Consider the following 13739-nt stretch of genomic DNA (forward strand, 5'->3'; position numbering starts at 1 on the left):
TGACAGAGAAAGAGATCACAAGTAGGCAGAGAGGCAGGCAGAGAGAGAGAGGGAGGCAGGCAGAGAGAGAGAGGGAAGCAGGCTCCCCACTGAGCAGAGAGCCTGATGCAAGGCTCGATCCCAGGACCCTGAGATCATGACCCGAGCTGAAGGCAGAGGCTTAACCCACTGAGCCACCCAGGTGCCCCAGCAACACCTATTTTTAAACACCATGCCGCTGAGATATAATTCATACCCAAGAAGATTCATCCATTTCAAGTACACAGTTCAGTGGGTTCTGGTAAACTCACAGACTTGTACAACCATCACCAAATCTGATTTGAAAACGTTTTCTTCACTGCCCCCCACCCCAAAGAAACCCCAGACTCATTAGCAATGACTCCTCGACTCCCACTCCCTTCAGCTCCTGACAACCATGAGTCTACTGTCTGTGTTTATGGATTTACGTCTTCTGGGTGTGTCATGTACATGAAATCGTATGATGTGTGGTCTCCTGGGACTGGTTTCTTTCACTGAGTGTAATGGCTTTGAAATTCATCCATGTTGTAGCATGTGTCAGGACATCGGGCAGTTTTATCATCAAATAATCAACCGCCCCTTCCCGACTGCTTGTTCGATACCAGGCATGGTGTTAATCCTCACAGAAAGCCCAAGAAGGGTCACTACCGTGATCGTCCCTGCTTTACAGATGAGGAAGCCGGGGCTTAGAGAGGTGTCGTGATTTACACCCCCACTCCCCCTGCCATTGCATGGGAAAGTAACTGGCAGAGGTGGGGATGAACTCGGGTCTTTTGAGCTCCCAAGCCTGTGTCCTCTTAGCTGAAGTACATTGCTCCTATGAGAAGCAAGAAGGGAGTGGAAAGTGCCTTGTGGGCTCAAGATGCAGCTCACAAAGGGACTTTTACTCACAGGATGCCCCTGGGTTGCTGTCATGAGCGCTGACCAGTGCCCTGTGTGGCTGGACAGAGTAAGCTGGACTATTTACCCAAGGCCAACGGCCCCAGGCATGGCCACAGTCGGAGCTCCTGCGATGGGGCTGGCTGTTTGTGCAACATTTGGGGTTCCTCTCTCTCTCTCTCTCTCTCGTCTGTCTCGGCACCTCGTCTAATGCTTTTCTTTTTCTCTCCGATCCCAATTTCTCAACTTCTAATCTTGGGGATGCTTACATCAGACCAGGATGTTATCTCTTTGTTAAGACCGGGTGCCAAGTAAGGGATAATGGGTTGTGAGCCTGCTCTGAAGCGGGTTTTCCCGTGAGTAGAGCAAATCTTGCTGCCTGAAATGGTCAGCACTCCACTCTCCCGAAGTCCTACAACTCTCCGCTCCCTGAGGTTGTCTGGAAAGATCACAACTGAAACCACTTAGTGGGGACAACAATAATAGAACCGACTTTTCTCTCGGGAGGGGCTTTCACTTCCTCTTGGGATCTTCTCCTCCTCATAGCCCAGTCGGCTGGGGTTTTGGAGTCTCTTTTTGTAGGAGACAGAGACTTGAGGCTCAGATGCTTAAATCTGGGGCAGTGGGAGCTGGGTCAGCCCCTGCCATGCCGGTTCACACTTGTCCCATCCCGCACGCCTCTTGTCCCACCCTGCTCCCTGGGACAATGCGGTACCCCACTGCAAGTCACATAAAAGCAGCTTTCTACCTTTTCAAAATGAGGAACAGAGGTGCGGGCCAGAATTTACTTGGTATAGTGTTTGGAGGCTCTATTCCAACCCTGGCTGTGTGGCCCCAGGGAAAGTTGGTGGCCCTCCCTGAGCCTAGCAGGAGGTCTTTCTATTCCTGGGATTGTAGCAGAGGTAAGGTGGGTGCAAACATCTCGTTTCTGGGGCGCCTGGGTGGCTCAGTGGGTTAAACCTCTGCTTTCGGCTCAGGTCACGATCTCAGAGTCCTGGGATCGAGGCCCACATCGGGCTCTCTGCTCAGCAGGGAGCCTGCTTCCCCTTCTCTCTCTCTGCCTGCCTCTCTGCCTACTTGTGATCTCTCTCCCTCTGTCAAATAAATAAATAAAATCTTAAAAAAAAAAAGTCTCATTTCTGAGGGATATAACAAGAGTGGAGAGAGGCCCCAGAACCACATTTTGGCTCCTGGTCCAGCCACAGGCAACAGGCACCCCGCTTCCTGCCAATCAAGGCTCTGGGGTTAGCCCAGGCTTGAACAAGTCTCTTCCCCCCACCCCCACTATTGCAGGTCACTTACTCACTCAACAAACATTTATTGAGCAGGTGGGTGGAGGGAGATGGATACATACACTAGTTCTGTGACAGTACCCTGCATGTCAGGGAAAGGAAGTCCCACTGTGGGTGAGCTCCAGGAGGAGGTGGCCTTTGGGAAGGGCGCAGAGCCTCGGTGAAACTTTGAGAGGTGAAGAGGGGATGGCATCCCAGGCAGAGGGCGCAACTCAAGCAAAGGCCCAGAGGCAGATTACCTCAGAGTGTTTCTGTGGCCAGTGGCGTAGCGTGTGAGGCTGGAGAGTGCAGATGTGGACGACATGATTGGAGGGTAGGTTGGGCCAGATGTGAAGGGCCTTGAATGGCAGGTGGAGAGCTCGCCTTGCCTCTGAGGTATTTCAGCGGGACAGGCCCATGCACACAGCTCCCAGAAGGCTCCCTTTGGCTCCACGGCTCCCCTCATCATCACAGCAGTCCCGTGAGGTCTGGGAGGTGATTCGTGCTTTCAAAGAAACAGAAACTGAAGCCCCACCAAAGGGAACTAAAGTGCCCACATTTCCAGAGCTAGGGGGCATTGTGAAGGCAGAGCAGCCGACAAGATGGCTGGTTTTTCCATCTCTAAAATGGACACATTGGGAGGGCCCTTCCCAATCAGGCACTCTGCTCTTTGCTCCCCACCCCCGGCCACCAAGATCCTAGCCCCAGACAGGACACCCGTTGAAAGGTCATGCCTGTGCCTTGACATTTTCTAAAAGTCCCCTGTCCTACACCCCTACCTCACCCCATCCCACCTCAGGGGAGTCTGGCCCTGCCCTCCCTGGGCTCCCTCATGCTAGACACTGCTCATCTGTCATTAGTCACCAGCTGGTAGAAAAATTGAGGCCTTCAAATGCCCTATTATGGTCCCACCCACTGCTGCCCTGCCCTCACCCCTCCTCCTAGCTCAGCCATCCAGGGCCATCTCTGGCCTGGAGGTCCCTTGCCCTTGGGGAATGGCAGAGCCCAGCCATGTCCTGGAAGCCCAGCTGTGCTGTGTGACCTCAGGTGGTTTACCCAACCTCTCCAAACCTTATTCTTTTCTTCCTTTCCTTCCTTCTTTCCATTCTTCCTTCAGCTCTCTCTGACTCATCCATCTCTCTCTCGTGCCACAAACATTTATTGAACCTACACCAGACACCATGGCTCAGGAGCATGGACCACTGCCTTTGCAGGCCTCACTTGCCAAGAGCTGTAGGACTGAACATAACCCAGTCCCCTGAGACCCCCACCCCTGGGGGCCGGGATGGGACAGGACTGCGCTCTGAACCATGGGAGAGCCAGCACAGGCTTTTGAATCAAGCCCGGGTTCCAAGCCCCTGTTTCCTGACTGTGTGACCCTGGGCAAGTCACTTCACTGTTCTGAGCCCCAGTTTCCTTACTGAACAAAATGACAGAAGCCATATTGTGAGGTTTAAATGCCACATCTGGCTGGTAAGGGGTTATTCAAAAGTTCTAAAACTTCACCTTTGTCTCTACCTCGAGCCTTGGAGATCCATATGGAGGCAAAGGACTGATCTCTCTAATGGTGGGGGTTAGGCATCAGTCAGGGACCCCAGGTATAAGACTCACCTGGGATGCAGGGAGTTCTTCTGAGCACCTCTACCCCAACTGTTCTACGTGGTCTGCAACCTGCTTTACTTATACATCAGACTGTCCCTGTTCGGGGGGAGGGGAGTCCTGATTCTCGATGGCATCATCATTAAGTAGTTTTAGGTATTGTTTTTTGAGCACTTACTACTGTGCCTGGTACTGAACAGACATCATCTCTAATCCCCAGAGGTGGCGGGTGGGGGGGGATCCTTATTATACCCATTTTGTAGAGGAGGAAACTGAGGCTCAGAGAAGTCTAGTAATTGCCCAGAGTCACACAACCAAGAGTGACCTCAAATGCTCCCCATCCAACCGTTGCACAGCACTTCTCCTGCATGGGATGACGAAGGACCAGCCTCCACTCTTCGAGGACCTGGAGTGGATTATCACCCTCTCTGGGCCCCTGTTTTTCCTTTAATAAAATGGAATTTGGAATCCTTACATGTCCAGTAAGGTAAAGTAAGGCAGAGTTTCCCAGCCCATCTGAACGGATAGGAAAACTGAAACCCAGAGTAGGGTGGGGGTGGGGCATGTCTTTAGGCCCAGCCTGGGCCCTGGCCCCCCCACCCCCTGCCATTTCCTGGAAGCCAGTCCTGACCTCAACTGACCCTCGATTGCTCAAGTGACTGCATCACTCAGGTGACCTCGGTTCTCTGGAAAGGGGAGAGGAAGGAAGCAGAGATAGCTGTGTGGGCTGGGGACAGGCCTGGGGTCTGGAACAACCTGGTGGGTATTCTAATAAGACTCATGTGGGTTCCTGTGCCCTAGGGAGTTAGTTCCCAGAGGTTACAAGGGAGATAAGCAGCAAGTAAAGAAGTTAGCGTTTCCAAATGGAAAAGAATGGACAAAAGCAAAATCCACCCTTTCAACCAGGGCGGGGCCAACCCTTGTAGAACCATAACAGCCTGCAGATCTCTTTCGGCAGAACCTGACTGTCCCTAGGCCTCCTGTCCTTCAGGGCCAGGTTTGGGGACACTGGCATCTTTGTTCCAAAACTCAGGGACCCAGGTTGTCAAGTGCTCATTACATCCTTGGTGGTCCACCTCACTCCAGGCCTGTAAGGGAGGAACACTCGCCCCCATTTTGCAGAAGGGAAACTGAGGCCCAGAGAGCCAAAATACCCACCTGTGGTCACATGGCGGGTCATGGTCAGAGTGGGAACTCAAAACCGGGTTTCTTAACTAATGTCCACTCGCCCTGCTTCTTCCTCTGAGCTCTTGCCAGCTGCAGGAAACGGTTTTTACAACATCTGTAAAATGGGGGGCAATTACAAGTTTCGCTCCCAGTGTTACTTATATTTTACAGGTCAGCACTGTTATGAGTTTGTTCATCAAGACCCCAGGCAGGGCCCATTGGGCCCAGGGACAAGCATACATGGAAGCAACATGGGTTTATTCCTTGCATTGTGTTACACAGGAATGGGAACGAAGACCAGTGTGGTAGCCCAGATCCATCAACAGATATGGAACTCATTCCAGAAAAAGACTGGGGGAGACCTACAGGCCCCGGTCTCTCCAGGGACCCTCTCCGCTCAGGCCTCATGTAAGATGTGTCAGAGGCTCTGGGGAACCAGAGAGACCAGGATGGGCACAGCTAGGGTGCTGGGTTCCCGGGGTCAGAGGCTGAATCCCTAGAAGTTCAGGCTTTGGTCTCTTCTGGAACACAGGGGATCTGCAAGGAAGCTCAGTGGAGGGAGAGGGGGAGAAGGGAGGGAGGGATGGGTGGGTGAGTGGATTGATGATGGATGGATGGATGGATGATGAGGGGGACAGAGGGTTGGATGGGAGGGGCAAATTATCAGAGCTGGGCTACAGGAAGAGGTGGGGGTGTATCTGTTTGTGGGCATATTGGCGTGTCTGCACATGAGCCCGTGTCTGCATGTGTCCGTGTGTCTATGAGCACTCCAACCTGCTTTTGTGTCCACACCTGACGACGTGTGTGTGTGTGTGTGTGTGTGTGTGCGCGTGTGTGGTTGGTCCATGTGCGTGCGGGAGCTGGCTGCATCCGGACACCTGTTGGTCTGTGGGTGGCTTGGGCTGAGGACCTGTCCGTGTGTGTCTGGCTGTATCAATGTCCTAGCGGGTGTTGGTGATTTGTGTGTGTGTGTGTTGGTGATTTTAATCTGATTTTGTATCCATGTCACTGGTTCTCTGTGTCCAGGTTCATCTGCTGTATCTGTTGGAGTGTCCGTGTCACTGAGTGCCCATGTCCCAATGTCTCTGATTGTGTCTGTGTCTGCTTCATCTGTATCTGAGTGTGAGTGTGTGTGTGTGTGTGTGTGAGTGTCTGTGTGTTCTCCATCCGGGGCAGACCTGACTGTGGATCCGTGTCTGTGGGTCCAGGTAAGCTGTGTCCTGGTGAAGCTCTGTGTCTGTACCTGCCTGTGTCTATTTCTGCACCTCCACGTCTCTGTTACCCAAAATCTGATTAGGTGTCCAGGTGTGTCTGTGAGTCCTGGTCTCCTTGTGCAGCCCGGTCCGTTGCTGTCCCAGCCTTGATGTCTGTCCGTTCCCGCAGGGGGCGCCCTTGGCCAGCGGCTGTTCCCTCCCTCCCTCGGGCTCCTGCCCCTGGGGGCACCCTAACTGAGCGAGAGCGGTCCCAGACTGGGCAAAGGTGGCCCCACCAGGTCCCCGCCTTCCAGCACGGCCCCGCCCCCTGCCGCCCAAAGCAGGCTATAAATTCACAGCTCTCTCAGCTGGGGCAGTGCTTGCCTTCAGTGGTCGCACTTGGAGGGTGCAGCCACCAGTCGGAGGAGGAGGAGCTGCTGCCACCACCTGACTATGGCCGAGGGTGAGTATCAGGCTGCCACCACTCGGGCGCCCTGCCCCTGGCCATCCCTCCCTGGTCTCAGGGGTCCTGCCTGGGAAACACCTGGCCAGGGGCTGCTCAGTCCCTAAGTCCCCCAGTTTGGGAGCAGCAGGAAGGCTGGGCTGGGTGAGGAGTGCCTGGCTCCCAGTCCTGGCCCAGCTTGGGCCTTTTACTTTCCCATCCCCAGGGCATGATCATTAACCCCTGCCTCCCTGGATCAGATGAGGCAATGGAACGTGAAGATGTGTTGTAGACTGTAATGTACTGGGCTAGTGGACCATTGTCACTTGTCCTCAGTCAGATAGTGGGGATGGGTCCCATGAGGCTGTGCAGAAGGGTCTGGCCTGGCCTCAGAACGCTTAGTTTTGGTTAGTCCCTGCCAGCTGGAGAGGCGTGCGCGTTCTCCCTAGTGGTGCCTGGGAGACTGCTTGCGTCCGGGGCCAGAGAAGAGGTTCCAGCACCCTTCGAGGGACTGGCTTGCTAGCAGACGGGTTCTCTAAGATCCCTCCAGCCCTCAGATTCTGCAACTCTGGTCTTGGGCCACTTGCTGACCCTTAGTTTCCCCTCCAGTAAAATGGACAGCCCTGCAGGTCTTGGTACCTCCATGAGGGCCAAGAGTAGTAGAGAAGGGATCTGACCAATTTCTTACCTGCTCCTCCCACTACACACGCGCACACACACACGTACACGGTGGCAGCACTTCTGTCTCAGGGAAAGGATTTCTGCAATGGGGGATGTCAGTGCCCAAATGCGCTGTACCCCCGTCCCGGTTAACTCTTGGGTCAAGTCCACTTGAAATGGCCTCGGCACACTGCAGCCCCTGGATGAAGGTGTGGGGAGAGGGAATGTGAAGAGGGAGGCAGGGCGCGTGGAAAAGGGAAGAGAGGGAAAAACCTGTGGACCTGCCTGACTCGCAGTGTGACCTCAGGCCACTTTTAGTCCCTATCTGGGATCTGGCTCCCCAACACAGGGGCTCGAAAGGCTGGCTGTCATGGGTGACCTAGGTGGCTGCTTGTCTACAATGCATTTTCCCATCCTTGTCCCCAAGAGAGGCTCCATGAGGCTAGGGGACCCTGGAGGTGCTGACTGTATGAGTCACCTGCCCTAGTACCTCGGTGGCTACTTCCTACAGGGGTCCCACTGGCCTGGAAGACTGCAGCTCCTTTCTCAGCACAGAAATCCTAGGATCCTAGAACTCAGTGTTTCTGCGCCTTTGGAGCTGGTCATGATTTCTGGCAATCCTTCTTCAGACCATAGCCCAAGAAGGCACCCCACCTGCCCCAACCCAGAAACTGACCATCTCACGATGTTTGTGGGGACGTGGGTGGGGGGTGGTCTCTTAACCACTTAAGCTTTCTGGAATAGAAGTTTCCAAAAACAAAGTTTCCTTACCTCAGCAGGCCAGCAGGAAGCTCTTTCTGGTGGCTCAGAGGTCTCTCCTGCTGTGACTGCAGAGGGGTTCAGCTTCCTCAGGCCTCCTCCCATGCTCAGAACAACACAGGAGTGGGAGGCAGAGGAAGGAAAGAGTGGGGGGATGGTGAGCAAACCCTGAGCTGTGAGTGAGGTGGTTTCCAGCACAGGCTTCAGACTCCACAACCCTAGATTTAAATCCCTACACTGGTGCTTGCCGTTGGACCTGGGACCACAGAATATTTCCCTGTGCACTGGGGAGCTGGTGATAGTATCCTTGTGGGTGGAGAGGCTATGAGCTTTAAGTAGAGTTAAGCCATGTCAGGGTCCTCCCTCAGCAGTCACCAGGCACTGTGGGAATCTTCCACGGCAAAAGTCAGGGGGACCTGAGTCAATGTGTCCGTGGAAGTACCCATTTGCTGGGTGACTTTGGGCAAATCCCTGCCCCTGGCCTCACTCAATTGGACCACATACTCTCCAAAGACCCCACAATGCTGAGAGTCTACCTTGCTCACTCTCCCCATGCTACGGTCTTCCTAATCGTGACCTTGAGCTTGCCAAGATTTATGAGTTTTGCACTTTCCTCAGACCTCCACCCACCCACCACCCCTGCCTCCGCCCTGGTCTTCAGCTCCCTCCAAAACTATAAATAGAGCTTTCACATAACAGACTTCTGCCCTGGTCCAGGCCTTGGGGAAGGGGTGCCCAGCATTCTCTCCTAGTCCTCACAGGAGACTTCTGAGACTTCAGAAGAGGTCCAGAGAGGGAGAGAGACCTGCCCAGGATAACACAACAGGACCAAAATGGAGGTCCAGAAGACTCCAGACTCCCTGCATTAAAAAAAAAAAAAAAAAAAAAAAAAAAAAGTTTTTATTATGGAGAATACTGAACATACATCAAAGTAGAGAGAAGTTCAGAAGAGTTTTTTAAAAATAAGGATCCACATAGGCCAAAATGTCTCTTAAGTTTCTCTTAACTTATAGTTTCTCCCTTCAATGATTTTTTTTTCCCTTACAATTTATTTGTTAAGGATCCTCCGCCTATTGTTTCCCAGAGTGTGTGTTTCTGTCAATTGCATCCTGGTTCTCTGTTGAACATGTTCCTCAGTCCTCCATATTTCTTATAAATTGAAAATTGAAACAAAAAGGCCAAGCCTGTGTAAATAACCTACGCCAAATACTGCTCCCCACCTCATTTTTAACAAAAGGACCCTTTCATAAGGACAGAACAGCTTGCGTTGAAGAAAGCAGGTAATGGGCAAGGCACCAGGCTGAGGGGTTCGCAATGGTCCTGGGGACAGATGAGGAAGGTGACACCTGGAAAGGGGACTTGCCTGAAGTCACACTGCTGGAAGGTGGCAGAGATCTCCCCCACATGCCACAGTGGGCATGACCTTGTGATTGAGAGTTGGGGAAATATGGCCCAGTTAGCCCCAGGGTGGCGGGGCGGGGTGGGGCATTGGGAGGGGGTAGGACAGGTAGGCAATATTTAGAGAGGGCTGACTCCCAGATGACCCTGGGGGTCCCCACGTCCAGGGAGCCCCCGGGGTCACAGCCAGCTGAGGGAGGCCACCCCGGCTTACACCCCTCCCACTGTCTCCATAGATCTGGTTCTGAAGAATTGTGACCTGGAGCTGGAGGTCAATGGCCGTGACCACCACACAGCCGACCTGTGCCGGGAGAAGCTGGTGGTACGGCGGGGCCAGCCCTTCTGGCTGACCCTGCACTTCGAGGGCCGAAGTTATGAGGCCAGCCTGGACAGCCTCACCTTCAGTGCGGTGACCGGTGAGTCCCTCCACCATCCCCTTGCCCTGACCTGTTTTGTGATTTCATGGCCCCCTGACAAAGGGGCATGGGGCTCCATTCCTCTTTGCCCCCTGAGAAGTTCCTAGCAGCCACTAGCTCCATTTTACAGATGAGGTAACTGAGGCCCAGAGCGTGGAGGGGGTAATGCCCCAGGCCACCCAGCCTCATAAACAAGTGGGCTGGACACCCGGGTTCCGAAAACCCATTATCACCAAGGAGTGGGGCTCAGCTTCTGACCACAATGGTCTATCAAGGTCCGGCCTGCTCTTCCCCACATCAAAACAGCTTTCAACTCTTATCGACAGCTACTTCCCCAAATCCACATAACCCAACCAGGCCTCTGGCTCTGGCCCACGTTGGGTACATCTGGGTGGTAGAGAGAACCTAGCAGGCTCCGTCTCTCTGAGAGGACAGTTTTGTGTTCCCATAATTCCTTCTCCAGGCCCCGGTAGGCTGCCTCAGGCTTGGGGGCTGACAGACCTGGATTCTGGTACAGACTAAACTGCCCACCCGCTGTGTGACCTTGGACAAGTTGCTTAGCCTCTCTGTGCTTAAGTTTTATCCTGTGCAAAGTACTCACGGTGGAGGGTTGTTAGGGCAGAAGGGCCGGACATGGGAGATTGCCCTGTAGATGTTAGCTGCTGTTGCTGCACTTGCTCCGGGGCTGGGGTGGGGTGGGGGTGGTTCCAGCGATGGGTGAAGGGACAGTGAGGCCCCAGCCACCCTATCCCCGATGCCCAGTGCCCAGTCTTCTTGGTTTGCCATTCCTGAGAAAGGAGCCTTGAATGCCGAATCTCTGGATTGGGCTTTGGATGGGAACCACTCCCTTGAAGTCAGCTAGGGGCCGCCTGGCTGGGACTAGGCTGGAGGGTGAGAAAGGCCAGTTCTTTCTGAGACCTGCAAGGGCAGAGAGAGCAACAAACAGGCTCAGGCCTATATTTACCTGGCAGCCCTTTGATAAGGCTTATCGCTGAGCCTGCAGACTGGCCACGGATATCCACCCCATGCCTTTCCTCCCTCTCCCTCCCTTTCTGGCAGGGATACACCCACTCTCCAGGGCTGGCCCCCCTCACAGACAGCCAGCAGCTTCAGGGCCCATTTTAACTGACCCGAGGAGCCTCCAGGAGCCTCTGATCTTTTCAGCCTCAGTTTCCCTCTCTATAAAGTGGAACGCTGTGGTGCCTAACAGGATACCCTGAGAAGAGTCAGGCTTGGGATGATGAGAATCACAGCACCTATAGAGCACCTGCTGTATACATGCTCGTCCTAAATCCTCCCATCTTGGAAGCATAAGGAGACCCTATTTTATGGATGAAAATACTGAGGCTCAGAAAGGTTGAGTTACCTGCCCAGGTTGCATAGTGAGTTAGGGACAAAACAGGATTCAAACCCCGCCCCCAGCGTTGAAGTTTTCCTTGCTGCCAGCTGACAGCAGGCACATTGACCTACTTACCATGAGGGCCAGCCAGCCGGGCCTCAGTTTGTTCCTCTGTGAAATGGAATGGTCGAGGAGTTGCCAGTGGGAGCTACCTGTGACTTCCACCTTCTTTCACTTCTTTTACTCTCAAGGCATTCCCTTTCTTCTTCTCCCTGCATCTAGGCAGCCTGCGGCTCGGTAGTTAGGCCCTAAATTAAGGGTTGGGTGATCAGCTGCTCTTCCACCCTAGCAACTCATCTCTGTTCTCCAGTCTCCACCGGCTTATCTCAGACGCAAGCCAGTCCACCCTGATCACCTCCAGAGCCCCGGCGGGCAGTCTGGGAAGACATTCCCTCTCTGGAGGCAACACAGCTTCCATGTCTGAGTTACCAAGAACTCTCATGGAGTGGGGAAGCCTGAGGGACAATACCAGGAAGCTGGGCCTTTCACCTCAAAGCCTGGCTTGGATTAGCACCCAGCCTCGGGCCTGGTCTGGCCACCCTGCTCTGGTGCCAGAACATTCTAGCTTGTAATCAGCCTGTACTACCTCTTTAGGGAAACTGAGGCCCAGAGAGGGGAGAGCAATGGCGAAGGTAGCTCAGTGAGCAGAGTGTGTGGCCTGACCCTGTATAGACCGAGATGCTGTGTATTTTGCCCAGAAGGTTGGAGACCTGGCAGGCTCTGTTATGGGGAACAGACCACAAGAGACAAACATCGAGACTGAGGTCAGCATAAAGAATCTTCATGAGGCTGATAGAGGGCTTTCCTCCAGAAGGTTTCCCTCATCCACTCCCCCAACCCCACACCAACCGTGGTCTAGGAGAGTCCCCAGGACTCCTGAATCTCCAGGTCATTTAGGCCCAGAGGGGTCCCTGAAACATCTCTGGGCGCACAAACAGCACCACGTGGAGCGGCAGCCAGTGCATTTTCCGAGCTGGCTTATGTGAGCCGTGGTGGGGCAGCCTGTCCTCATGCCCCCTGCCCAGGGCCCCTTAAAAGAAAGGTGTGCGTGTGTGTGTGTGTGTGTGTGCGCGCGCGTGTGCGTGGCTGCCCCAGGATGGAGAGAAGGGGGAATGTGTTTCTTGACCTGTCCTTGAGGGTGGTACGTCAATAATGACAGTGGCTGTGGGACCCAGCCTGGGCTGTTACCATGGTGACCAGATCATTGATTCTCCAAACAGGGACATTTCTGAGAATGAAGGAACACCATTAAGAATTAAGCTGGGGCCACGTCTGTAAACAGGGACTGTCCCAGGCAGACTAGGCCATGTGGTCCCCCTGACTTGGTCCCTTTCAGACTCAGTTTCCCTCTCTGTAAAGTGATTCAGCTGAACAAGGTAATCTCTACATTTCACTCCAGTCCCCCAAATCTGTGGTTTGGCTTGCAGATTCTGACTTTTAATGGTCCTTTTTGGTGATGCGGAGGAACGCTCGCGTATCCTGTGTACTTACTGTTTTAGTCACTATTTGGAATGCTTCCTACGAAGTCTCTGACAGTCCTCTGAACTGCGTTAGGACCTGGGAGTGATGGTAACAAAAAATAGTCGTTTACTGAGCACTTAATTTGTGGCAGACACTGTGCAATGTACCTCCACCTTTTTAAACTTTACAGTGACCTTATAAGGAGGTATTTGTAACTGCCTGTAATTAACCCTATTTTACAGATGAGCAAATTGAGGCACAGAGAAGCTAAGTAGCTTGTCCAAGGTCACAGAGCCAGTTTGAGACCTAGAATCAGACCTTCCCAGGCATGTGGTCTAAGCCTGTTTTCTTCTTTGATGAAGAAAATTGCAGATCAGAGAGGCCTGTTGACTTAGTCCAGGTCACACAGTGCTCAGAGCCTGAGCAGGAGAACCAGACCCTGGCTGCCTCCCGGGGACCCAGTGAGGCCCAACTGCTCAGGAGCATTTAAAGGCTTACAGCCAACTCCTGGCACCCAGACAGGGCCCCGGAGGCCTGTGTCATGCCTGTTAGCTCATGGTTATATTTGGGCCTGGGCGTGGGTGGGGCTGGAGGGTTGGGAGGAGGGGCAGAGTGTGGAGAGGGAACCCCTCAGGGAATAGGCCCCCATATTGTCCGCAGCAGGTGGGCCGGGCTACACGGAGAGAGATGGAAGAATAAAAATAAACTTTTCTGGGCAGAGACTAGGCAGAGAAGGTTCTGTTTCTCCTCTCGGCCACCCAAGTCCAGAAAGGATGACCAGCCCCTCCTCGCCCTCCCCTGACTCAGACCTGCCTGCAGAGGCAGGGCCTTCCCCCCACAAGAAAAAGCAGCCAAGCTTGAGGCCGGCTCCCTCTCTCACGGAGCCTTCAAGATCCCTACAAGGAAGCACGGGAATGAGAGGTGCCGTGGAGGACAGCCCAGAGCCTAGAGACCTAGGCTCAGACGCTAACTTTGCCCCAGACCCCTGGTGCTATCCTTGGGAGACACTCCTTTCTCTGATCCTCAGTTTTCCTACCTGTACAAGGGGTCTCAGGGGAAGCGGGAAGTGCCAAGGCT

At 53.8% G+C, this 13739-nt stretch overlaps 1 protein-coding gene across 1 annotated transcript in view; it reads left to right on the forward strand.

The window, feature by feature from the left end:
• The first annotated feature begins 6470 nt into the window (after window positions 1–6470).
• Window positions 6471–13739, forward strand: part of LOC111141771 (transglutaminase 2) — a 32751-nt gene continuing 25482 nt past the window's right edge. The window contains exons 1-2 of the mRNA XM_022494576.1: window positions 6471–6590; window positions 9623–9802. Coding sequence (XP_022350284.1) covers window positions 6581–6590; window positions 9623–9802 — 190 coding nt within the window. The 5' untranslated portion in view covers window positions 6471–6580. The remainder of the gene's footprint in view (window positions 6591–9622; window positions 9803–13739) is intronic.

Source organism: Enhydra lutris, unplaced genomic scaffold (genome assembly GCF_002288905.1).
Source record: "Enhydra lutris kenyoni isolate GAN:26980312 unplaced genomic scaffold, ASM228890v2 scaffoldscaffold6, whole genome shotgun sequence".
Taxonomy (NCBI): Eukaryota; Metazoa; Chordata; class Mammalia; order Carnivora; family Mustelidae; genus Enhydra; species Enhydra lutris.